General features: G+C 48.7%; 2 protein-coding genes across 2 annotated transcripts in view; both read right to left on the reverse strand.

Annotated features, from left to right (window-relative positions):
- Window positions 1–111: 111 nt before the first annotated feature.
- Window positions 112–1,247, reverse strand: GPBAR1 (G protein-coupled bile acid receptor 1). Its single transcript, XM_049768047.1, has one exon. The coding sequence runs from the start codon at window positions 1,245–1,247 to the stop codon at window positions 249–251; it is 999 nt and encodes a 332-aa protein (XP_049624004.1). The 3' UTR covers window positions 112–248.
- A 10,817-nt stretch (window positions 1,248–12,064) lies between these two features.
- The window catches only part of ARPC2 (actin related protein 2/3 complex subunit 2), a 41,618-nt gene continuing 26,906 nt past the window's right edge, over window positions 12,065–26,776 (reverse strand). The window contains exons 7-11 of the mRNA XM_049768049.1: window positions 25,831–25,924; window positions 16,412–16,538; window positions 14,950–15,050; window positions 14,607–14,707; window positions 12,065–12,547 (exon numbers count right to left, since the gene is read on the reverse strand). Coding sequence (XP_049624006.1) covers window positions 12,523–12,547; window positions 14,607–14,707; window positions 14,950–15,050; window positions 16,412–16,538; window positions 25,831–25,924 — 448 coding nt within the window. The 3' untranslated portion in view covers window positions 12,065–12,522. The remainder of the gene's footprint in view (window positions 12,548–14,606; window positions 14,708–14,949; window positions 15,051–16,411; window positions 16,539–25,830; window positions 25,925–26,776) is intronic.

Genomic DNA, 26,776 nt, shown 5'->3' on the forward strand with positions numbered 1-26,776 from the left:
CGGGCCTGTTCCCCAGTTCAGTGAGAGCTTCCCGGTGTGGGAACTTCTTTTGGTTCCCTGGTTGCCAGCATGTCTGGCTTTTCGGCCTGTCCTGCTTCTGAGATAAGGAACCAGATGCCAACCAGCTTTATTTAGTGTGTGGCATGGGAGGGGCTAGGTGGTGGGGGGAGTCCAACAGACAGGGGTGCAGGAACAAGTGGAGGTTTCTCACAGGTCTGAATAGCTTTGAGGAGTGATAAGGATCCCTTCTAGCTCAAGTCCAGGTCAACCGCTCTGCTCCGACTACAGGTGTGGTAGTCTGGGCCGTGTTCAGCCCTGCCCTGAGCTGCTCTGCCCTGCAGGCCCTGGAGACAGTGACCAGCAGCCGTCCTCCAGGGAGCTGTGTAGCGCTGATCCCCCAGGCCCATCGCCACAGGCACTGCTGCTGCACTGGCGCTGCCCAGGGAGATGAGGGCCAGCAGAGTTCCTGGGCCCAGTGGGGGGCGCTGCTCATAGGCCTCCATGGAGAGCAGCAGGGCAGCCACGTAGGGCCCCCAACAGAGGCTGAAGAGCAGCGTGGCACCAGCCTGTGCCTTTGCCTGGCGCCAGGTCAGAGCTCGGGCCAGGGCGGAAGGAGCCCCGCGGCAGACTGCCCGCTCCAGTCGCTGGATGTCCCGCAGCTGATGGTGGGCAGCAGCCAGCACACGGATGGAGAGCAGGGCCGCACCCACCACCGCAGGTAGCAGCAACCCATAGATTTCTAGGTAGAGGTAAGGGGCAGGGAAGATTGCCTGGGAACTGCAGTTGGTGCCAGGGGCCCAGTGGTTCCAGCCCAGGGCAGGCAGGCTGGCAAAGAGCAGGGGGCAGGCCCAGGTGAGAAGCAGCGCCAGGTGTGGGCTCCCCCTCAGAGGCCGCAGCGGCCTCAGCACCGTCATGTAGCGCTCGCTGTGCACCAGCAGGAGGTTGGCCAGCAGGGAGAGGAAGGAGAAGTTGGGAGCCAGGTAGAGGAGGAGGCAGGACCAGTAGCCCCGGAGGCTCTGGCTCCACAGGCCTGGCAACATGGGCAGTGCCAGACCCGTGAGCAAGCCGGCCAGCAGCAAGCTCAGGAAGAAGCAGCCGGCGGGTGGACTGCGTAGCTGGCGGTCCCTGGCGATGCCCAGCATCAGGAGCAGGTTGGCAGCAACGATGAGGATGGCCAGGGCTAGCGAGAACCCCAAGACCCCTGTGGGAATAGGGCCAGGCACTTCTCGGGTGGTGTTGGGTGTCATCTTGGGCCTCGGGCCAGGGGAGGGACAGAGCAGCCAGGCCTGGAGAGAAGACGGAGTGGCCAGAGTGAGGGGAGCCGCGGGCAGATTGCAGAACATGGAGTTGGAGGTTCTGTCCCCTTTGCCCCATGTCCAGGTTCCCTTTCAAGAACTGTCCCTTACAATGACAACATACGAGCATATTGGGGCCTCTCAGAAATCAGCCCCAGCAATGGACTGTGCAGCACCAGCAGCTGAGGGGAAGATGGAGCCCCTTTACCTCTTTCCCTTATCTGCCTGGTTGGCTGGGGCAACTGTGTTTAAGCCTCTGTTTGGACAGAAGGCGGAGATCCACCCAGCGCTCAGGCTTTCGACCATCCCTGCTTCCATCTGGCCAGGCCTTCAGATTAGCCAGGAGGGAGCAGAGGGCTGGCTGGTGTGTCGATTTAGGGGCCAATCTCAGCCAGGTCAGGGACTAGAGGCAAGGGACATGAAGGCTGGGGACACGACAGTGAGGAGCCCATCTTGGCCCCAACCCACAGTGGTGAGAGTTGGAAGATTGCTCAAGATTGGGGTGTATGTGTGGAAAAAACTGACTGGCTCTACTGAGCATTGGCCGAGGCCAGGACAACGGCGGGTGGCTGAGAGGGGGTGCTCTGTTCTCATGCCCCTGCCTCCATCTGCCCTCAAGTCCAGTTCCGGCCCAGTGAACCACCTCCGGTAGGACTTCCAGCCCATAAACCTTGCTAGCAACAGGGCCTGGGGTGGGGTGGGGTGGGTGGGGCATGTCCTGGAGGGGAGGACTGATATGAATGCAGATGCCAGCAGCCAGGAAAGGGCACCCCCACCCTTGGGGCTGCAGTGGATGGAGGCTGGCGGAGATGCTGCAGGGTCTGGCCTCTGAAGCTCTGATCTGTCACTGTCCTTCCCTGTCCTCACATTCCCCCAAAACATCAGGGGGCAAGGAGAGGGACTCCAGGCCCTTTGAGAACCCCTTAACCAGCCCAGGGGAGGGAGCAGCTGTGTGGCAGTGGCTAGCGTGAATGGGGGTGTCTGAGCTAACCTGCCCCTTTGGAGAGTCTGGGTACACCCCAAAATAGGGATGTCTTTCGTTTCTCAATCCCCACCTGTCCTCAGGGGCTCCCAAAACAGGTCACTGAGCGGTTGCACCCCTTTCTCTGCCCCGAGCCCATTTCCTCTTCTTCAGTTGCCACCCATGTTTTCTACTCAAGTCGCCTTCATAGCCGCACTTGTTTCCCTTCCTGAGTCCATACTGTCCCCCACCCCCACCCCCAGCGCCTCTGACCCCAAATCAGGCCAGGACCCCTGCATCCTTGTACAGTTGCGGCCCTCCCTCCCTCTGTCCAGCAGAGGACCAGCCCCTCCCAGGCGTGCCCTTCCCTCAGCAGGTACCGGGGTTGGGGCTCAAGGGCCAAGGGGCATAGTTACTCACATGGCAGTGGGGACAGATGTGGCTCCCCCAGCCTGGGCCTTCCTGAGTGTCAGGGAGTTGCCCCCGTCGTCCCCCAGGCCCGTGGGGTGATGCTGGTGGGAGAGGGCATGGTGTGAGAGCCTGCCCTGACTCGAGGCGAGTTCCAGCAAGATGGGCTGAGCTCAGTCTTAGCCAGCCACGCCTCTGGGGGTGGGACCTGGCCCAGCCTGAGCTAGAGCTACAGCATTGAGATTGGGGGGGGGGGGGGGCTCAGTCCCCCAGTCTCCTGTGCCCCTCGCCAGCTACCCGAGGGTGTGTGTGTGTGTGTGTGTGTGTGTGTGTGTGTGTGTGTGTGTGTGCGTGTGTGCAGCATTGAGGTTAGGGGATCTCAGTCCCCCAGTCTCCTGTGCCCCTCGCCAGCTACCCGAGGGTGTGTGTGTGTGTGTGTGTGTGTGTGTGTGTGTGTGTGTGTTCCCTAGCTGAGGTCTCTCCAGGATGGAGCCCCCTGACCTGCCTGCTAGCACCCGATGACCTGAGCGAGGTGAGGCAGCTAATGAATGATGAGGCGTGCTCCCCTCTGCCTCTCTGCCTCCATCCCCAGCTAATCCAGTTAGGCTTGATGAGTTCTAACCCCCAGAGTGGCCAGCTGACCACACCACCAGCTGTGTCTCTGCTCAGGCTCTAAGTGTGGAATGGTGGCCTCTGGGGTGTTCTAAGGAACCTTCATCCTACCCCCATTTCTATCACATGATGAGCTAAGCAGGCCAGCATTGCTTTCCGGGAATTTGAATCATTCCACACTTATCACAATTACTTTGTGAATATTCTGGGTGATGATCTACAGATGGCCATCGAGGGGTGTCTTTGGGCGAGTTACCACTTGGTCTCAGTTTTCCAACCTGCAAAGTGGGAACAAGTGAACTGTCTTCTTAGGAGAACCATGCACTGTATCTATCACACAACTAGCCCAGAACAAGGGATGCCTCCTCTCTCCTCTATGAGAATGAAGAGATGTGAAGAATGAAGAGACTCTAAGTGTTCTGTGTATGTTTGTGGTTTTGTTTGGAGGCCACATTGGGACCATGCAGTCAGTACAGGGGCTCAAACCTTGAGTTCTCATATGCACAGCCTGTGCTCACAACCCTTCGAGCCATCATCAGCCTGGTCCTTGTTTGGCTTGTTTGTTTGTTTTGATTTTGGGGCCACACCCATTGATGCTCAGTGGTTACTCCTGGCTATGTGCTCAGAAATTGCTCCTAGCTTGGGGCTGGGGGATCGAACTGTGGTTCCTCCTAGGCTAGGGCTTGCAAGGCAGACGCCTTACCTCTAGCGCCACCACTCTGGGCCCTGCTTTTTTTGTTGTTGTTGTTTTGATTTTGGACCACACCCAGTGACGCTCAAAGGTTACTCCTGGCCATGCGCTCAGAAATTAATCCTGGCTTAGGGGACCTTATGGGACACAGGTGGATCAAACCGTGGTTCATCCTAGGTCAGATGCGTGCAAGGCAAATGCCTTACTGCTGTGCCACTGCTCCAGCCCCTTGTTTTGCTCTTTATTTATTTTGTCTATTCACAATGATGCTCAAGGGTCACTCCTGGCTCTGCATGCAGGAATCACTCCAGGTGATATGGAATGCTAGGGATCAAGAATGTGTTAGCTGCATGCAAGGCAAGTACCAGCTGTACTATTATTGCTCTGGTCCCACTGTTTTTTTTTTTTTTTTTAAGTGATGTGAACTTGGGGTCGGAGGGATAACATGGAGGTAAAGTGTTTGCCTTGCATGCAGAAGGTTGGTGGTTTGAATCCCGACATCTCATATGGTCCCGCAAACCTGCCGGGAGCGTTTTCTGAGTGTAGAGCTAGGAGTAACCCCTGAGCACTGCCAGGTGTTACCAAAAATAAAAAACAAACAAACAAAAAAAGTGATGTGAACTTGGCAAACTGATAAAGTGATTTTGCCTTGGTTTCCTCATTTGTGCAATTGACTCTTATCCTAACCCCTTATGAAGAGACTGAATGAGCTGCATTTTAAGGAATTCTTTAGCTCTTGCTGAAAGGGGTGTTAATACTCTTGGGTTTTCCCTCCAGCCACCTGACCCCTTACAAAGCTCCACTCTTTAGGGATGAAAGGACAGGAGTCAAAGCACAGGTCCATGAATGCAGCTAACTACAGTTTGGTCTCAGTGCAACACATATGGCCCTCTGGGCACCATCATCAGGATCAAGGGCCCCCCCCCTACCCTTCCAAAAAGGAACTCTGCTGAGAAAGGCTGAGCCCATGAAAAGCACGAGAGGGGCCAGAGAAGTGGCACTAGAGGTAAGGTGTCTGTCTTGCAAGCGCTAGCATAGGACAGACCGCAGTTCGATCCCCCCGTCGTCCCATATGGTCCCCCCAAGCCAGGAGCGATTTCTGAGTGCATAGCCAGGAGTAACACCCCTGAGCTTCAAACGGGTGTGGCCCAAAAACAAACAAACAAACAAAAAAAAAAGTAAAGAAAAGCACGAGAGACATTTGCTCCAGAAAAAAAAGCAAGAAAAGACATGCAGTGACAGGAAGGGCAAGTCACGGCACGAAAAGTGTCAGAAGAGCTGCTCCACACTGGAAAACTCCTTCAATTGTGCAGTGTGGCTGTGGATGAAGCAGAACCTGCTTGCGGGACAAGGAGCCAAGAGGGCCAAGGGAGCTTGGTGCTGGCTGAGGGAGATCCGGGTCAGGCGGTTCCCTTTCCCAGCACTGAGGAATCTAGGGGAGGCAGGACTTCTTTGGGGAATCAGACAGTGGGATGGTGGGAAGCCGCCTCCAGCCTCTGCCCCATTCTCCAGGGAGCTGGTGGAGAGGGGGTGGTCTATCCTCAGGCTCCTGCTGGCTGTGGGGCTGGAATCAGAGGGTCTGGGAGAGTTCAGCCCCCCACTGTGCAGAGCTGGGGGTTGGTGTAGGGCCTGGGGATGCCAGAAATAAACAGACCTCCTCCACTGGACTCCCAGCCCCTCCCTGGCAGGATGTCTGTGTCTTCTCTGAGGACTCTATCTAAACAGTGTGTCGGGGGTGACAACTCCCGCAGGAACCCAGAAGCCTGGGCTCAGTCCGACTGGCCTTGTTGCTGCCTGAGCCATTGGGACCGCTGGCTCCTCTGGTTCCCAGTCCTCAGGGTCTCTGCAGCAGACTCTCAGCATATAACCCTGGACCCTGATCTCAGGCTCTGAGACCCCTGGGCCCATCTTTTTTCACCCCTTTTGTCAGGAGATATCTGCTGGCCCTTGGGATGTGTGGTGACATTTGGATGCTAACAGCATGCTGGGTGCTGGCCCTCTGTGGAGCTGCAGCTGTTTTGAGTCCTTTGAGAGCCTCTGGGCATGAATGATCCTGAAGCTGCAATCGACTGATTGGGATCCTAGCTTTAGGATGCTAGCTTTAGGATGCTGTTCAGATTCTTCCAGTTAGGGCTGAAGGCTCCTTTCTGTGTTGGTCACAGACCCCTAGAAAGATCCCACGGATGTCACGGTGTGTTGGGTACTTCGCAGGATGCAGCGTGGCTTGAACCCAAATGAGGAACCAGAACCCACTGGCTTGGGCCTGCACCTCAGAAGAAGCTGCTGGGTTGAGTGAGGTGCTACAGGCCTTTGACTTTGAATGAGATCAAAAGGAATTGAAAGGCAATGACCAGTGCCTTCCCCTCCTCCCTCCTCTCTCTGCTTCCTGCCTTCCCCGTAGACCTTTAATCTTATTTCCTCTCCTGCCAAGTTTAGCTTCTGCAGGTTTCTCTTGATCCCAACATGAGGATTCCCACTGTTGGACCCTCATTCCCAGGCAGTTTAAAGGCCACCTGGTAGGGAAACACACCAACTGTCTAGGGGAGAACCTGGAAAATCCCCAGATGGAATGATGTTTGGCTTCAGTTGGACTTTGCTTCCTTTAGCCATCCTGCCTCTCCGGATCCCATTGCGTGCACAGGAGTGGAACTAAGATTTAATAGATGGCATTATCAATTATAATCATAGGCATTTAAATGCCTCTGATGTGATGGGAGCTTATCTGTTCTCTTTTCCTTTTATGTGTTTATTTTTAAGCATCCTTTGGGGGCAGGGGGAGTTGGGGCCACACCTGGCAATGCTCACCACTACTCTAGGGTTAGTGTTTGGGGGTCTCCGTCCCAGCCCATTAAACTGTTTTGAGGTTTCTGGGCTACATCCTGTGATGTTTGGGGTTTTTCCTTTGCTTTGCACTTAAGAATGACTCCTGGCTGTGTTTGGGATGCATCATTTGCACCAGTGATCGAACCAAGGTCAGCTGAGTGTAAGGCAATTTCCTACTCTCTCTACTATTGCCCCATCACTGAGTTATCTGGAGGGCCAGAGAGATATCCTAGTCTGGAGAATATGTCTTGCATATGGGAGGCCCAGGTTCGGTGCTCAGCACTGTGTGACTCCCCACCAAGCACCAATGAAAGTGATCCAGCACTGAGCTAGGAGCAGTCCCTGAGCACTGCTGGGTGTGGCCTAAAAAACTAAAATCAGGGGCCGGGAAGGTGGCGCTAGAGGTAAGGTGTCTGCCTTAGAAGCGCTAGCATAGGACAGACCGCGGTTCGATCCCCCGGCGTCCCATATGGTCTCCCCAAGCCAGGGGCGATTTCTGAGCTCATAGCCAGGAGTAACCCCTGAGCGTCAAACGGGTGTGGCCCAAAAACCAAAAAAAAAAAAAAAAAAAAAAAAAACCAAAAAAAAAAAAAACTAAAATCAATAAATTTGAAAAAGCCCTTAGTCAGGGAGGGATGCTGTGTTCAACTAGACAATGATCTGATTAGAAAACTTGGAGAGGCTGGAGATGGCAAAGCAGGTAGAGTACTTGCCTTGCACACAGCCAACCCGGGTTCAATCCCAAGCATCCTATATGACCTCCCGAGTGCAGAGCCAGGAGACTCCTTGAGCATTACTGGGTATGGCGCTACCCCCAAAAATGCCCCCCAAAATAAATCTGTCTAGAAAAGTGTCTAAGGTCTAGAGATAGTGCAGATAGTAGAGATATAGTTACAGTGCCGACTTTGCACACAGCTGATCCCTTTTTGATTCCTGGTACCACATGGTCCACTGAGCATCACCTCAACTACTGCTAGGGGCAGAGTTGTTTTTTTGGGGAGGCCACACCTGGTAGGACCATAGGGGATGTCAGGAATCAAACCCAGGTCGACGGTGTGCAAGGCAAATGCCCTACTGCTGTGCTATCATTCAGGCCCCTAGGGATCACTTCTAAAGTAGAGCCAGGACTAGGCCCTGAGCATCACCAGATGTGACCCCAACTCCCCCACCCTCCCTCAATTCAAGGGTGCTAGAAAAAACACAACTGGGCCGGGAAGGTGGCGCTAGAGGTAAGGTGTCTGCCTTACAAGCGCTAGCCAAGGAATGGACCGAGGTTCGATCCCCCGGCGTCCCATATGGTCCTCCCAAGCCAGGGGCGATTTCTGAGCACATAGCCAGGAGTAACCCCTGAGCGTCAAAACGGGTGTGGCCCAAAAACAAAAACAAAAAAACAAAAAAAAAAAAAACACAACTGATAGCACTTTCTGGAAACCTGATATTCACCACTGCCAAGAGTACAGTAAGTTACAGTGTACTCAACAGGGACATCAGCAGTTGGCAGAAAGAAAACGGTGCTATTGCAGAAGCCACAGCTAGTGTTCCAGGCCACGTTTCACTCTATCACCAGTGTATCCAACTGGTGTATGCAGCCCTGGCCTAAATGAAAGAATGTAAGACACCTGTGAAATATAGGAAGTTTAGGACTGAAAAAATTTGAGTCTTATCACCAGTGAATAGGTGATTTTTTTTGGTGGGGGGGAGAACCCAGCCATGTCCAGTGACTCCTGGCTCTGTGCTCAGATATCACTCTTGGTGTTTGGGGGACAACAGATTGATAGGACCCAACCTGCTGCACTCTCTCCAGCTCCAGTTGATTCTACCAGTGGGTGATCACTGAGGGGGACCTCAGCTGCCTCCTTAATAGATCTGATAGCCAAACACATCAGCCTTCCAGTAAACACTAGAGAGAAGACACTACATTGTGCAGCAGATTCAATATGCTGATTAACTCAGCTGGAAGAATTAGGGGTTGAGAGATGGCATGGAACACAGGTATGTATGTACAACTGTGTGGTGGGCATGATTTGGCAATACTGCTGTTTCCATTTTGGTACTCACTCATCAGATCAAATGAGACTCCTGTTTGCTCTGAAACCCATCTGCCTGTCCTGACCTGGGTGGGGGTGGGGGGTTGTTTGGTCCAGACCCATTACTCAGGGGCTACTCTTGGCTCTGTGCTGAGGACTAAGATCCTAGCGGTGCTCAGGATCTTATGTGTTGCTGGGTATTGCACAAGGTTGGCTTTATGAAATGCAAGTTCTTTAACTCAGGCGTTATTTGGGTTAATCCTGATGTTTAAAAACTTTGTTTTGGGGCCATACTCTGGTGTTCTTAGAATTTACTCCTGGCTCTGGTCAGAGATAACACCTGGGTGCTTGGCGGACCTTATGGGGTGCTGATCAAATCCAAGTTAGCAGTGTGGCAAGGAAAGGGGCCTATCTCCTTTCTTTCTCTGGTGTCTCCAGGTCCCTTTTTATGTTGGGCCATATCCCCCAGCACACTGAGTAGACTCAGAAGCAGAGTGGAACACTGCCACCAGGCAGTTCCTTCTTTCAGCCTTCAAGGGGGCAGCTCTCTCCAAGGCACACCTGAGGGTTTTTTTTCCTGAATGCTCCCATCCTTCAGCCAACTGACAGCTGGACTAATAAATGGCTTCCAAATCTTGTTAACTTCCAGCTTTTTTCTTTTTTTTTTGGTGGGGGGAGGCATACCAGGACTGGTACCATTCAGTGTTAAGAGATCATTCCTGATGAAGCTTGGGGCACCATACTCGGTGCTAGGGATCAAACAGGGTACCCCCAATTGCAATGTACCTACACATGGGCTCAGGGGTGGGGTTAGGTTATAGACTCTGCATGAGCAAAGCCCCTAGTTCAACCCCTGTTATCATATGGCTCCCTAACCCTCACAAAGCCAGGCCTAGTCTCCACTGGGAGATTCTCCCAGGAGTGCTGGCGGGGCCCTAGAAAAGAAAATCATGTGGGGCCAGAGAGATAGCATGGAGGTAGGGTGTTTGCCTTGCATGCTGAAGGATGGTAGTTTGAATCCCGGCATCCCATATGGTCTCCCGAGTCTGCCAGGAGCGATTTCTGAGCATAAGAGTCAGAAGTAACCCCTGAGCACTGCCAGGTGTAATCCAAAAACAAAAACAAAAACAAAAAATAAGAAAAGAAAATCATGTAACTGAAGCTTCTCAAGGTCAGAACTTACCCTTTAAGGACGTGATGCACAGATCTAATCTATGCCAAGGTTTTCAACAGCCAATTTACAGATCAGTTTATGTCCACAAGAAAAAATTAAAGACCCAACCTCCTTCTTCCTCCCATTTTACAAGCCCATTAAAAAAAATAAAGCAGGGCCGGGGCAGTGGCATAAGGGGTAAGGCCTTGCCTGCGCTAGCCAAGAACAGACCATGGTTCGATCCTCCGGCATCCCATATGGTCTCCCAAGCCAGGAGAGATTTCTGAGCACATAGCCAGGAGTAACCCCCGAGTGTTACCGGGTATGGCCCCAACCCCCCCCCCAAAAAAAAAAAAAAAAAAGAAAGAAAAAGATAAAGCAGGCTGGGCATGCCTTCAATACTCTCAAGTTGGGTTCCATGCCCGGCATCATGTGGTCATCTAAACATTGCCAGGTATAGCTCTGGAAGTCCCAGAGAACCATGTCTTGGAGACCTGTTCTGTAGGGTTGGCCCATGGGCCTGCATTGAGGGCTTTTGCATGAAAATGTCTGGCTGGGTTGGACAACTGCCTTTCAACTGCCACCCAGAAAACAAAACAAAATAAACGCTTAAAATGAAGCTTTAAAATGCTGACTGGAGGGCCGGCAGGGTGTTTGCCTTGCATGTGGCTGACCTGGGACAGATCCAGGTTTGGTTCCCGGCATCCCATATGGTCCCCTGAGCCTGCCAGGAACTGATTTCTGAGCACAGAGCCAGGAGTAACCCCTGAGCACTGCCAGGTGTGGCCCAAAAACAAACAAACCAAAAACCAAAAAAGAAAGAAAAAAAAAGAAAAGAAAAGAAAAGCTTTTGGGGCTGGAGAGATAATGCAGCAAGTAGAGGCACTTAACTTGCACACAGCTGACATGGATTCGACCCCCAGCATCTCATATGCTCCTGAGTTCCTGCAGGGATAACCTGAGCCTATGAGTAACCAGAGTAAGCCTTGGGTGTAGCTAGGTGTGGCCCAAAATACTCCAGACCCCTGTGCGGCCCCCACATCCTCCAAAGTTAGTTTGGCCTGGGAGATAGACAGCTCAAAGAGCTGGGTTCAGTTACGGCACTGCATGGCCTTTCAAGCCTCACCTGAAAGGACCCCCAAGCTGAGAGCCAGACGTCAGAGACCATAGGGGTGGCTCCAAAACCCAAACACTGATGACATGGCGACCAAGGCACATGCAAACATACAGCATAGTTTCTGCAGACCTGTTTCTGCACCAGATCAGGCTGTCAATGCCCTGGCTCAGATCCAGTACTTCAGCTCTGCAAGAGGGGACCCAAGGGAGCAGGGTGTCTGCATTAGTCCTATTAACTGTATATGAATCCAGTGATTTCCTTTAAGTGAAGGATATTAAAATGCCTAGTGTGTCTACACCTCACAATAGGTCACATAGATATGCTGAAAACACAAAGCCTGAAATGGAGACATGTTTGCAGAGAAAGCCAGAGGCAGAATCCACCAGCACTGCATGGTCTTTCAAGCCTCACCTGGAAGGACCCCTCTGGTTCTTCCAGGCACCCCATGTTCTCAGGTCAACTTCACTAAGCCAACTTCCACAGAACTTATATTGCTGGGTAAGCTGTGCCACTGGTTTGGAGAACATCCCCTCAAATGAGCTTTGTGGAGTGCCAGGCTGCTGGGTGTGAGAGACAGAGGCCAGCCGGTTTGCACCGGAGCCACCCACCAATGTTCCCAAGGACACATGCCCCATGGAACACACACTGGGAGATGATGCACTATGCTATGCATGATACAGGATCAGGGTATAAAAGGTTTCAACATGCCTGGTACCATCCTGGACCCTCCCAGTTAGACACAGCTCAGTAGACTGCATGCTTGAGTTTAGGGAAAAAAATATCAACCAAGCCTCAGTAACCAGTGCTCTCTCCTGTGAAGGGTTTTCTATTTCTAGTATCAACCGAGGCCTCAGTAACCAGTGCTCTCCTGTGAGGGGTTTTCTATTTCTAGTTCAGAGATAGAGATTATTTCTCCACATCCCTGTTCTCCAAGTTCCGACCCTCTTAAGAGCCCAGACACCCCGAAAATTCTCAGGTAAGATAGAAAGATTTTTCTTTATTAATGACCCCAACCGTATTTCTTTAGATACAGGAGTTTTGAACTCAAATACTTAGAAGAAAACAAGTTAAGATTGCATTATCCTGCAACTCATTACCAATAACATATTGCAAAGCGAAACAGCTTGGAAAACAAGTAGGGAAGGAGGTGGGGAGTGAGGGAAGGAAGATAAAGAAAAGGAATTAAGTTGATCAAGTGAATTTGGAATATTTTTTCTTTTTTTTTTTTTCCTTAAATTCTTGGGAACTATGAAGTCCTTGCAAGCACAGCTCGTTTTTGCAGATTATTTTCCAAACGTGTACAAAATGGAAACCAAAAATGGAGAATCCCTTAAGAACCTGAAGAGGTGCAACATTGAAAGCTACGATTATCCAGTAGCAAGTGTTCCGGCCTTCGGGCGCCAGCCACGTACGTCCTCTTCCTGCTCCCAAGAGGCTAGCGGGATGAAAACGTCTTCCCCCTTGAAAGCAGAGAGTGAAGTCAAGTTCTGGCTCCTGTCATGTCCACCCATGCTAGCTTACAAGGATGGTAAATGTGCCCAATGAGATAGGGGACTCATGTGCCCACAATTCCAGAGGGCAGAGAAAACAGGATTCATGTCTGGGCCTAAAGTCTCTTTTTAAAAATATGCCTAATGACCACAGGGCCCAGATCACAGGCCTAATGTTTGGGTCTAATGTCCTACCAGTTGCTTCTGAAGCTCTTACACTCCCCCAATCATTCCAGCTAACCTGGAGGGGTGTACTGCCCTCACGCCCCACGGGAAACACTGGCCTACTCTGCTCATATTCAGACTAGGCTTAGCCCTCCTACAGCTCTTGTACCCACTTTTTTGACTAGAGGACAGTAGCTCCTCAAATCTGTCTCAAATGCAGGCACCTCGAAGCCTTCCTAGGTGAAAGGTGTTTCCTCACTTCTGTGGTGGCTGTGCTCTAGGTTCAGGAATCACTCTTGGCTAACTTAGGAGACCATACAGAATGCTGAGAATTGAACTTGGGTTGGCTGTGTGTGCAAGGAAAGCATTATCCCCACTGTATTATCTTCTCCAGCCCTCCCATTTGGGGTGGGGGGGTCCACAATCAGTGGTGCTCAGGGCTTACTCCTGGCTAGCTTGAGGGACTATATGTGGTATCAGGGATTGAACCCAGGTAAACACCCTCCACCCCACTGTGTTGTGGCTCTGGTCCAGAGAACATGTTTCCCTGCAGGCCTAGTACGCCCCAATCAAGCAGCCTGGGTCTCAAGTGGGGAGACCAGGGTTTGCCCCAAATGTTTCATCCAATTCTAAAATGAAACCCCACTTGGAATCATGGGTCTTCCTGTCCCCCCAGACAATGACCACTCTGCAGGTCCCCAATGCCACCTACTGGCCAGGGACAGGTGGGAAGGAGCCCTGTGCAAAGACCCTGTGCAGTGGCCACCTGTGGGTTTTCCCTGGAGACTATGTCCTCTGGGCATATGTCCTCAGAGACTATGTCCTCTGGGTCCTCTGGGCTGAGGGGGACAGGCTGGCCAGGTTCAGTTCTAGCCTCTCTTAAGCTGCCTGTTTCTTTGTTGGGTCCTGCAAAGGGTTGAGGAGAAGGCACCCATGGTACTCATGCAAGCAGAGAAGAAGCATCCAAGGAGTTCAGCTCTGAAGACAGTCTCTGGAGGGGCAGCAAGAGCCTATGAACCTCACAAGCCCCTGATGCCTACCCACCAGGTCTGCTCTGCAGAGTAAGGGACATTGCACATCATGGCCTCTGATACCCCTAAACTGAACTTTCAGCTGTAGGACCTGGGCAGTATCCCCTATAGGATAGGGTTTGAAGGATCTAAAGCCTTTGCCCAGAATTGAGGTGCCTGTTACTGTTTTTTGTGGTACGACACCTTTCCTGTATGAGGGTGGCAGAAACCAGAGAATAAGAAATCTTGGGCCCGGAGAGATAGCACAGCAGCGTTTGCCTTGTAAGCAGCCGATCCAGGACCAAAGGTGGTTGGTTCGAATCCCGGTGTCCCATATGGTCCCCTGTGCCTGCCAGGAGCTATTTCTGAGCAGATAGACAGGAGTAACCCCTGAGCACGGCTGGGTATGGCCCAAAAACCAAAAAAAAAAAAAAAAAAAAAAGAAATCTCTATGCTCTAGCCCCACCAAAAGTCCCTCAAAATAGGGAGTGTTGGCAGATCCACTGGAGGAGAGGCTTGGGGAGGCTAACTTTACCCTGAGAGGTAGGGGTATAAAGGACAGACAAAAAAGCAGATAAGCAACTGGACTCCAATCTGCCCAATCATCAGGGGACCTTCAGGGCCTTAAGTCAATTATTCCATCCCTCCAAGAAGACTGGGGACAAAAGTGACCTCTCACCTTGAGCCACACAAACCCCCAATTCACCCAACAGCTCTTTCCTGGTGCCTTTCTCCTCACTCAACCAAAAGAAAGGCAGCCCGATGCATGAGTGCAGGAGTGAGTCCACCCACTCAGGGAGCTGCTGCTGGGACCATCTCTATTCCCTCGTCTTAGGTTGTAGCGCCCAACTCACGTGATTGTTTTCATTTCCTTTTTCTCAGCGTCTGGACGTGCACGGTTCAGCACCTTGAGGAAGTCAGAAGTTTTTGCCCGCATACGTGTGTGAATATAGGCCTGGGGAAAGTGAAAAGGAGGACATGTGGTCAGGTTCACACTCCTTCACTGGGAGATGCTGACAGGCTGGCTGGGTGTGGGGAAGGAGGGGAAATACAGGGCTGTGTGGGGAAGTAGGGTCACAGACAAGGGGAGGCAGAGCCAAGATTTTAGGCTCTAGAACCATTCATATAAGGTTTTGCAGCCACAGCTGGGCTATAGGCATGACTATGGACATTGCCAGGCGGCTGGGTGCCTCTCACCTTGGAGCACTTGATGTGGTAGTGCAGGTAGTCCCGGAACGTGTGGATCAGGTTGATGGTGTTGTCTCGAGCACTGGCGTTGGTGTGGCGAGGGAACAGCACTAAGGGGCACAAAGACATCAGGTGTCAAACTGAGCCTAAGGACAGCCAACAGTCCACCCCAATCTCCCTACCAATCTGCCCTCCCAATCTTAGTGCTTCCATGTGCAATCCATGTGCTTTATTAGGTGCATGTTTTACAAGATTTCCTTGTGGATACACACCAGAACCAGGGAATAGGCCAGTGTGTGCAAACAGAGGACCTGGGAACCATGGCAGAAACTACCTTCAGAAATAGGGTCTCACGGGCCAAGAGAACTATTTTAGAGGACATGTCAAAGCTTTTTTTTTTTAAAACTTTTCCTCCCTTTTCCCCTGGTCCCAAATTTTAGAAGAGGAACTGCTGGGGTTAGGAAAAAACAATCTGGGGAGCTGAAAAGAGAACAAAGGTTAAGATGCTTGGGCCAGAGCAATAGTTGTGAGTAGGGCATTTCCTTGCATGTGGCCAATCTGGGTTAGATCCATGGAATCCCATAAGGTCCCCAAAGTTCACCAGGAGTAAGCCTTGAACATGGCCAATGTGGCCCAGAAACAAAGAAACAAAGGATTAAGACACTTTCGTAGCATGTAGTGGTGGTAGGCAATGGCTCATGCCTCCCCTGGGTATAGCCCCAAACCCAGAAACAAATAACTCAAAAAGTAAACTGTAGGACTGGAGAGATAGCACAGGATATCACAGCGGTAGGGCGTTCGCCTTGCGTGTGGCCAACCCAGAACAGACCCTGATTCAAATTCCACATCACATCCCACGTCTGCCAGGAACAATTTCTGACTGATGAGCCAGGAGTAACCCCTGAGCGCAGCCGGGTGTGACCCCAAAACAAAAACAAAACAAAATCCACCCCCCCCCCCCAAAGTAACTGTAAAAAAGGCTGGGTAAGGCCAAACTCCAAGGGTTGAGACAACCTGTCACTGGGAGATGATGCGCTCCCTGTTCTACTGGCTCTGCCCTGGTGTAGGCTGAAGTTCAAGCGGCCAGAGTCATAATACAGTGGGTAAGGCAGTTGCTTTGCACATTGTTGACCTTAGTTCAATCCCCAGTACCCCATTTGGTCCCCTGAACACCACCAGGAGTAATTCCCGAGTGCAGAGCCAGGAGTAATTGAGCATTGCAATATAGAGTCCATAGTCTTATGGGAACTCTCCACTGCAGCTACTGGATTGGTTCCTCCAAAGGAGACACTTCAGGACCACTCTCCGCAATACTTAAGTATTGACCTTCCTGGAGCCTCACTGATGGTGCCAGGAACAAAGTGGCATGACATGGTGCTTCTGTACCTGCTACCCCAATCCAGGTTCTGTGAACATTTGGATACACCCTTCAGTGGGGTAAGGGAAAATAGCCCCCAACCCCGGCTCCTACCAAAGGTGATGTAGCCGATGTTGTCGCCCACCGCGGCATCTGTGTCCTTCAGCTCCAGGGGCGGTTCTCTGTGGCTAAATAGGACCTGTGGAGCTGTGTGGCTAGCTCTGCGGCCTTCTTTGAATTCCTGCCAGGATGAAGCAAAGAGCAAGAGGAGAATTTGGTGTAGGGTGAATAATAGTTTGGGAGGTGGGGTGGGGATGAGGTGTCAGGGGTGGGGGTCCCTATGAGGTATGACCTCAGAGATTTTCAGGCCAGCAAAAAATTGAAAAAGGGGCCAGAGAGATAGCACAGTGGTAGGGCATTTGTCTTGCATGAGGCTGACCTGGGAAGGGCTAGGTTTGGTCCCCAGCATTCCATATGGTCCCCCAGCCTGCCAGGGGTGATTTCTGAGTGCAGAGCCAGGAATAAACCCAGAGCACCATTGGGTGTGGCCCAGAAAGAAACCAACCAACCAACCAAACAAACAATCATTCAATAAAATAAATAAAGCTAAAACAAAAAACAAAACCAAATAAACACTGAACACAATGTACTGTGGATAGAGGTCACAAAGTAGCAATAAGCCCCATTTTACAGAAAATGCTAAATGAAGGCACTATTATTCCTCCTCCCAACACAGGAGGTAAAAAAAACAAGCAAAGCCAAACAGCAAAACACTGGTGAACACAAAATCGGATGAAGAGCTTATTATTTCTTTGATTTAATGTGCAATCACAATGACACTTCCAATAAAGTGAAGGAAATCTCTAAAAATGAACAACAGGGTAAATGGACCCCAGCTTTAGCTTAGTTGTGACTTCTGGATGAAGTTTTGACTCCTTTGGCCTTTGCCCTAAAGCTCCTGTGTGTTGACCAGGTTCCCATCTCTCTGCCTCAGATTCAGAAATATCGTGCTACCATCTCTCAATAGATGCCTCAGTTAGGTATCTTAGGTTCTGTTACTGTTTATAACTTGTTAAGTGGAACTTTAGGGAAAAAATTAAGCCTTTCCCGGAGACAGAGACCCAGACTTAAAGAAACTGAGCTGTCTTAGCATTCACTAAGACAAAGAGATCAGGGTTCAGGTGGTCAAGAGTTTAATCCTTGGCACAACACTATCCTGCACTGTCAGGCCTAGCCTAAGGCCCCTGGTATCCTTAGGCTTGAGTACTGGGGAACCACTTGACTTGGTTGGTCAAATATTGCCAGGAATGGCCCTGGAGGTCTCTGACAACTGCTTAGTAATCACTCCCCACAAGAGATCATGGCCAGAGATGTGGCTTAGCAGCAACACTTTTCTTGCATGTTAGGTCCTGGGCTTGATCCCAAGATCACAAAATAAAGAGAACAAATGACATGAGGACCAAAGTCTCATTTTCACTTCTAGTTCTTAATGGCCTTGGAACAGAGAACCATTACTTGTTCCAGAGCTTAAAACTCTCCTAAAAATAAACCCCAATTCTTCCTTATATCAAACGGCAGGGGAAAAAAAAAAAAAAAAAAAAAGACAGGTGTACTCAAATCTAGGCACTTCCTTATCTCTTCTCATCTCCAAGCCTTCATAGTTTCCATTCCAAGTCAGTTGTTTGCCCTTTCATGGGCTGATCTGATCCACCCTATGATCCCCTGAGCACTGCCAGGAGTTACATTTCTGAGTGCAGAGAGGAGAAAACCCCTGAGCATAAATAGGCAGGTGTAGCCCAAAGCCCAAAGATGCAGAGTAACCATTCCATACATTCCCCATATAAACAAAGTGATATAAGCACCTCTCTCTCAACCAGATCTGTAAGAACAGAACTGGATTTTCCAGTAACACCAGTACAATTGGCCAAGTCAACGGCAGAGTGGTGGAGAAGGATGGAAGTAAAGGCTTTCGAAGGCCTTTGAATTTTCCAATCACCAAGTAGAGAACAGGCGGTGCTCTTTGACCAGGCTTAAGAGTGTGACCTGTTCTCCCTGGTATCCCACTAGCCTGGGGCACAGCAGCTAGGAAGGTGAGGGGGAGAGTTCTCACTCAACTATTTCCCATTAACCACTATGCCACTTCACTACTTAGCAGATTTAGATTCACTTCCCTAGCAGATTTGGAGTTTCTCAAGCCAAAAGTCCTACTTTATTTATCTCTGTATCTACTCTTAGTCCTTTGAAAAGGATGCCTGGAAGATGGCTTGTGCTGTCACACAGTGAAGGAGAAGCAGGAGCACACTTTTCCTCTGCAGGTAAGAAGTGGATGTGCCCGTCAATAAGCCCTTGCTAGCAATGCCTGCCTTCTAGGGCTGAAAATAAACTGATGTCTATGTTAGGCTAGCTCCCTTTGAGCACATCTTGACTTCACTGTACATATATTTGGAGAGGCAAAGATAATATCCAGATAATTAAAAATGGAAATTCCTAAAGTACAGCTACTGAGACTATTATTTAGAAAAGGCCTTTCAATGACCAGAGTGATAGTACAGCAGGTAAGGTGTTTGCCTTGCACATGGCTGACCTGGGTTTGATTCCTGGCATTACATATGGTCCCTCGAGCCAGCCAGGCATGATTCTTTTTTTGTTTGTTTGTTTTTTGGCCACACCTGGCTCTGCACTCAGAAATCATTCCTAGTTAGCTCAGGGGTAGCATATGGGACACCAGGTATGGAACCTGGGTCGGCTGTGTGCAAGGCAAATGCCTACCCATTGTGCTATTATTGCTCTGGCTCCTAGGAATGATTTTTCTTGAGTACAGAGTCAAAAGTAAGACCTGAGTACTACACTAAGTGTGGCCGGAAAACCAAACAAAACAAGAAAAAAAAACGTGGAAAAAAAGGTTTTCTTTTTGTTCTTTTGGTTTTACTCCTTAGTCACAAGGAATCAACCAGAACTGATAGTAACTGTATACTAGCACCGTCTGTGTTCAGCAAACAGCCGGAAGGCTCTAATGCATTGGTACATGTGTTCATAACCAGATGGTCTGAACCTGTAGCAAATGATTAGCATTTTATAATTCTGTATATAGAAACAAATTTCATCTAGGACTTCAACAATATACTTCTGTTTGGGAACTATCCTTTAGCTAATTCTTTGTTTCTCCTCGATTCTTTGAACACTTAGAAACCAACCAACAGGGCCGGAGAGATAGCACAATGGTAGGGTTTTTGCCTTGCATGCAGCTGATCCAGAATGGAAAGGTTCGAATCCCGGCATCCCATTTAGTCCCCCGTGCCTGCCAGGAGCAATTTCTGAGTGCAGAGCCAGGAGTAACCCCTGAGCACTGCCGGGTGTGACCCATAAACCAAAAAAAGAAAAAGAAACCAACCAACCAACACACTCCACCCAAACAGTTCTGCTTTCATTAGCATTATTGCTCCAAGTGTTGTCAGCAATACTCTCTTGAGCTTGGATGCCTTTCAAGGCTCAGGACACTAAGGCTGTAGCTCAGTGGAAGAAAACAAGCCTTGTAGGTGAGACCCAGGGTTCAACCTCTGGCACTGAGAAAAAAACTTAGGCATCTAAATATACTATTTCACTTTGATCAGAACTCATTTTATCATAGAAGTTCAGAATAAAATAATAATATAAAAATTGAACGTGTGAGTGTGATCTGGCTGTGACAGTATCTCCTCACTGATGGCGAGGATTGATCTGACTGGCCAGGAGCTATTGCCGTCCTCCCTTACTGCTCTCTCTGGAGTCTTGTGTCCTCCAAGATCCATACTAGGTTGAGGATCTATATTGAATACTGTACTCACTCGCTCTAAATATAAGTTCTCGAAATAAATAGAAACTTAGTATACGACAAAGGTAATATCTGAAATCAGTGCTGCAAACATGAACTCTTTTTTTTTTTGTTTGTTTTTTGATTTTGGGCCACACCCGGCGATGCTCAGAGGTTCCTTCTCCTGACTGTCTGTTCAGAAATAGCTCCTGGCAGGCACGGGAGACCATATGGGACACCGGGATTCAAACCAACCACCTTTGGACCTGGATCGGCTGCTTGCAAGGCAAACGCTGCTGTACTATCTCTCCAGGCCCACAAACATTAACTCTTAATTCACAGTTTTGGGGCTACTTATGGAGGTGAGGAGGCCCAAGCGGTCCTGGTGACAGAGCCTGGCTGTCCTTGCATGCCGAGCATGTATTCTAGTCCTTTTATCTATTTTCCTAGCTCTAGACATAGACCTTTATTTTGTTTTTTTTTTTTTTTTTCTTTCCCCCTTGGGTTTTGGGTCACATCTGGCAGTGCTCAGGGTTTACTCCTGGCTCCATGCTCAGAAATCGCTCCTGGCAGGCTCTAGGGACCATATCGGATGCGGGGATTTGAACCACCGACCCTCTGCATGAAAGGCAAATGCCTTACCTCCATGCTATCTCTCCGGCCCTATTTTGTTTTATTTTAAAAAATCTTGGTGCCAAAAAAAATAAATAAATAAATAAAAAAAATCTGGGTGCATGTGTGTTTTGGGCAATAACACCTGATAATGTGCAGGGCTTACTTCTGGTGGTGCTCAGGGGGTAAAACCTGGGTCAGTTGTGTACACAGTACTATCTTTCTAGCCCAAAAGCATAGATTTTAAAATAATTGTTCAGAGTAGCCATATTATAGATGTAAAAAGATAAAGATTAATCTATCTTACATATCACAGACCAGGAAGCAGTCCACACAGTTAAAAGCTTATGTGTAAAACAAGAAACTAAAAATATTAGGAAAATAATACAGGTAAAATTTCTGTGTAACCTTGTAGTCGAAAAGGACTTCCTAATTCTGTAACAGAGAAGACTAACCAACTCAGCTATGCGAAAAAAAACTGCAAACGGGGACATGGAACCACCACTAAAGTTTCAAAGACAAATGAACTGAGTAATTATCTGCAGCTCAGATCACAAAGGGTTTCCTTCCCCTAGTAATAACAAAATTGAGATAAATACTTAACAGAAAAATTGAACATAGACTCTTTAAAAAAGGAAAGAAAAAACAGCCTTCAACTAAACACAAGATGTTCTGACCTCAGTCATAAGAACTGTTCTGGTCACTTTTTGGCACCATTTACCAAAACTGCTGACTTTGACTCTGGTATCTTCCACCCAGGAAAGCATCCTACCGACATGTACAGAGCAGAGGGCCACACAACAGCACATCACAACTGCCCAACAGCGTGTGTATTGTTCCTGGGCATACAGAAAGGAGTGGAGTCCACTTAATTTCTTAGCTTTTGGGCTTATTTATGATTAATTATTGCCACATCTAGTGGTGCTCAGGGGTTAGTCCTGGCTCTGCACTTAAGCTCTGAATCCTGGCAGGGATCGGAGGAGCGTATGGAGTTCCTAGGCACTGAATCTAGAATGGCTGCATGCAAAGCAAGCACACTACCAGCTGCGCCAACACTCCTGGCCAACTAAGATCTTATCCTGAAAGACTGAGAACACAACATCTCTATTCCCCACTGCTTTTCATGAAATGAGTACCGAAGTGATGATGACTACTAGACTCTCCAGAGCAGAGCTTCTATATCCATAAAGACAATACAACAAAGCTGAGCTCTAAAGCATCCATGTGAAGGGAATGGAAATTCCCTGAGGACAAATGCAGAGTAGGTTCTGATCAGGGTGGATGTGCCTATGTGGGAGAGGCCACAACAAGTAGGAGAGTGAGCACCGAGTGACCTTCTTTGTCCCTAGTCACAATTTTCTTTCTTCTTTTTTTTTTTTTTTTGGTTTTTGGGTCACACCCGTCGGTGCTCAGGGGTTTCTCCTGGCTGTCTGCTCAGAAATAGCTCCTGGCAGGCACGAGGGACCATATGGGACACCGGGATTTGAACCAAACTACCTTTGGTCCTGGATTGGCTGCTTGCAAGGCAAACGCCACCGCTGTGCTATCTCTCCGGGCCCAGTCACAATTTTCTTAACTTCTTTTATTTTTGGTTTTTTGGTAACACCAGGTGGTGCTCAGGGATTACTCCTGGCTCTGCACTAAGAGATTACTCCTGGTAGGCTTGGGGGACCATATGAGATACTGGGGATTGAACTTGGGTCAGCTATGTGCAAGGCAAACGCCCTACCACTGTACTATTGTTCTGACTCCACCACCACCACCCCCCCTTTTTGTAATTTTTTGGCCACAATAGGTAGTGCTCAGGGGTTACTCCTGATTCTGTTTAGGGGACTATATGTGATGATGGGGACTGAACCCAGGTTGGCCATGTGCAAGGCAAGCACCCAACCTGCTGTACTAGTGCTCCAGCCCATGGGTTACAAGTTTTTATGTGAGCCATCCAAGATGTTCCTTCTCTACTCTAGAAACCTAAAGTGAAACCCAGGAGAACATGCAGATTTTCTTTTTTTGGTAAACCCCAAAAAACAAGCCCTGGTTTCTATGGTCATTGGAAGTAAATCAGTTCTTTCAATCTGGAAAGGCAGCAGGGCAGATGGCTTCCTGAGCATAGCCTTTCACATGCCTAGATACCATCTGGGTCCACAGGTGCCAGGCCATTCTCTTAACTGGAGAAACTGGCAGACCTAAAATGCAGAAACTTGATTAAAAATGAAAAAAATCTGGGGCCAGAGTACAGCAAGTAATGCACTTGCCTTGTTACAAGTTGTATCCAGGTTTGATCAGTGGCATCTCATATGGTCCCCAGAGCCACCAAGTTTAATTATTGAGTACAAAATTAGGATAAGAGTAACTCTTGAGCACCATTGATTGTGACCCCCCCCAAACCAACCAACCCTCCCCCAAAATAAACAATCACCCAGAACCAAATAAAAACCTTATTTTGGGGGTGGGAAACATAACTGATGGTTCTCAGGGCTTAATCCAAGCTCTGTTTTTTTTTTTTTTTTTTTTTTTTTGGTTTTTGGGCCACACCCAGCGGTGCTCAGGGGTTACTCCTGGCTGTCTGCTCAGAAATAGCTCCTGGCAGGCACGGGGGACCATATGGGACACCGGGATTCGAACCAACCACCTTTGGTCCTGGATCAGCTGCTTGCAAGGCAAACGCCGCTGTGCTATCTCTCCGGGCCCATTAATCCAAGCTCTGTTTACAGAAATTACTCCTAGCAGTGCTAGGTGTTCCAGGTATTCCAGATGTGCCACACACAAAGCAAGTATCTTACTTCCTGTATCTCTCTGGCTTTAATTTTTTGTTTTTGGGCCACAACTGGCAGCACTCAGGTGTTAGTTATACTCTTAGTTCTGCACTCAGAAACTGCTCCTGGCAGGCTTGGGGGACCATATGGAATGCTGCGGATTGAACCCTGGTTCGTCCTGAGTCAGCTGCGTGCAAGGCAAATGCCCTACCACTGTGCTATTGCTCCAGCCCTGTCATTTTTTTTTCTTTTAAAGACAAATGTTCAAGAACATGGACTTTGTTTGGGGAAGGTCTGGGGAATCGAAAGACTAAATGTGAGAAGGTCTAGATCCAGCAGAGCTCAGGGCTTATTCTTGGTGATGCTCGGGAGACTATTTGATGTTCCAGGGATTAATCTGGGGTTGGCCATATATAAAACAATTGTCTTAGTTCTTATACTATCTCTTCTGCCTCCGCATGGACTTTGAAAGAGGCTGTAAATTCAAATGGAAAAAATAAAAAAAAGCCAAAAAACAAAAACACAAATTCTTCTAAGGAACAAATTTCCAACAGACTCTCCAAGAAGAGATCTGTTTAAAGTATTTAAAAGAAGTTAAGATGTCTGTTGGAATGAAATGGAACAAGACTGGTAAAAAACCAGCCAAATCTAAATATATACTTCATAGCTTTTAAAATTAGTTTGTCAGTCTGGATTTAGGCCAATTTTTGAGCTACTGCATTTAATTCTCCTGTCAATTCTGTAAAACACATAAAATGTCTGTCTGGAGACTTACATTTAGATGCAACCACAGAGGTATCTATGCACACATGTATACAAATACATACACATCGCATCCTCGCCATACCACACCATACCCACACTCCAGTTCTCTCGAGTGCTTAAAGTGTCAATATTCTGTGTCAAGTTTTCCTGCAGAGGGACTCCAAAATTAGTTTCTGATTAATTAGCCCAAATACAAAGACCCACTAGAGAGGGATCAAATTGTGGATATTACTTTAAGAGTTCCCTAGCTGTTCGGAAAGGCTGCACATAAAAATATGTTCACTATATTAAATACAGCTATCACCAAAATCTAATCAAAGACTTAGTCTTCAAATTTTTAAATTTGCCAAGGAACAGCATGAATTTACAATGGTAATCTGAGGAAAACAGAATTACTTTACTAGACTGTGAATGTTTGCCATCTCAGAAGAAAATACCCTGGTTTTTACTTGACTCAGAAGCTCATGTGGTCCCAAGACTGCTTACTGGTTAGCAGACAGCAAGACAAAGCGTTAATGGGTAGACTGCTTCAGGTCGAGTTAACAGCATCAAAAGTCTTATCATTGGGACCGGAGTGATAGCACAGCAGTAGGGTGATTCCTGGCATCCCCATATGGTCCCCCTTGCCTGCCAGGAGCAATTTCTGAGCACAGAGCCAGGAGTAACCCCTGAGGCCACCAGGTGTGACCCAACCCCCCCTCAAAAATCCTATCATAAACTGTTGCAACACCCCTATTCTTCTGTTCTGAGCTGTTTCTGAAGATGGACCTCTTTGGAGAGTAACCTCAACCAACTTTTCCAATATTTTGTTTTTGGGTCACACCAGGCAGTGCTCAGGGGTTACTCCTGGCTCCACGCTCAGAAATCACTCCTGGCAGGCTCGGGGGACCATATGGGATGCCAGGATTCAACCACCGTCCTCTGCTTCTAAGGCAAAAATACTTTATCACTGTGCTATCTCTCCGGCCTCTGTGCTCCATCTTGATAAGACTTTAGGACCAAACCAAAACCTTGATGAAACACTTAAGAGGGTACAAAGTGGGCCGGGTAGGTGGCGCTGGAGGTAAGGTGTCTGCCTTGCAAGCGCTAGCCAAGGAAGGACCGCGGTTCGATCCCCCGGTGTCCCATATGGTCCCCCCCAAGCCAGGGGCGATTTCTGAGCACATAGCCAGGAGTAACCCCTGAGCACTGCCTGGTGTGACCCAAAAACAAAATATTGGAAAAGTTGGTTGAGGTTACTCTCCAAAGAGGTCCATCTTCAGAAACAGCTCAGAACAGAAGAATAGGGGTGTTGCAACAGTTTATGATAGGATTTTTGAGGGGGGGTTGGGTCACACCTGGTGGCCTCAGGGGTTACTCCTGGCTCTGTGCTCAGAAATTGCTCCTGGGTGTGGCCCAAAAACCAAAAAAAAAAAAAAAAGAGGGTACAAAGTAGAACCAAGCTTTAAAATCAAAGACACACTGGCAGGAGAGGGTCTTAATATCTAACCATATTGTTTGTTCATTTTTCTCTAGTCCAAAAAAATTTCTCTAGTGCAAAATAAACCCTAAGGGACCTTGGTGTCAACATATGAGACTGCATTGGCTCCCCCACGAAACCTGCCTCGTACCTGCATGAACACTTTCCCAATGACCACGTCGTCATCGTCTTTGAACACCGTGCTGAAGACTACTGTGACTCGGTCCTTTTTAGACTCAACATACCTGAGGGGAACAAGAGCCAGAGAGGCAGTTCTGACTGAGAGCGGGATTTTGACAAGAGAAGAAAGTCACATAACTCTCGATTAATGAAAGCAGGTATGCCCAGTGAGATTACCTGTCTACACACAGCAAAGTCAGAGTGATAAATATATGCCCCCAAAAAGCAGGAGATGAAAACTACCCAGTGTTGAGGCCAGAGCAGTGGCACAGCAGTAGGACATTTGCCTTACAAGTGGCTAACCTAGGATGGACCACAGTTTGATCCCCAGGTGTCCCATATGGTCCCCCAAACCAGGAGCGATTTCTGAGTGCATAGCCAGAAGTAACCCCTGAGCATCACTGTGTGTGACCCCAAAACAAAAACAAACTAAAAAACAAACAAACAAAACACCACCCAGTGCTATGAACCTGTTTCTAATAAGACATAAAAATCTAAAGTTAGCAATTCTATCTGATTTCTTCCTCTACAGTGCAACTCTCATTTGGAGATGCAACTGACACTAGCACAAAACCTATGCTTGCTTTTGATCCTGATCATTCAGACTTTAACCCTGAAGAGGACACAGAATTAGTGATGTCTAAAAGGAAACCACTAGACACTCTTTTCTTTTTTTTTGGGTCACACTCAGCACTGCTCAGAGGTTCTTCCTGGCTCTACACTCAGAAATCACTCCTGGCAGGCTCAGAGGGCCATATGGGATGCCGGGATTCGAACCACCATTCTTCTACATGCAAAGCAAACACCCTACCTCCATGCTATCTCTCCAGCTGGACTCTCTTTTCATCTTTTCCTAACTTTTGATATCTGAACACAAGAGTGGTCTATTTTGGTGCCTCTCTTCATCTGGGCATAAA

The sequence above is a fragment of the Suncus etruscus genome, chromosome 2 (genome assembly GCF_024139225.1).
Source record: "Suncus etruscus isolate mSunEtr1 chromosome 2, mSunEtr1.pri.cur, whole genome shotgun sequence".
Taxonomy (NCBI): domain Eukaryota; kingdom Metazoa; phylum Chordata; class Mammalia; order Eulipotyphla; family Soricidae; genus Suncus; species Suncus etruscus.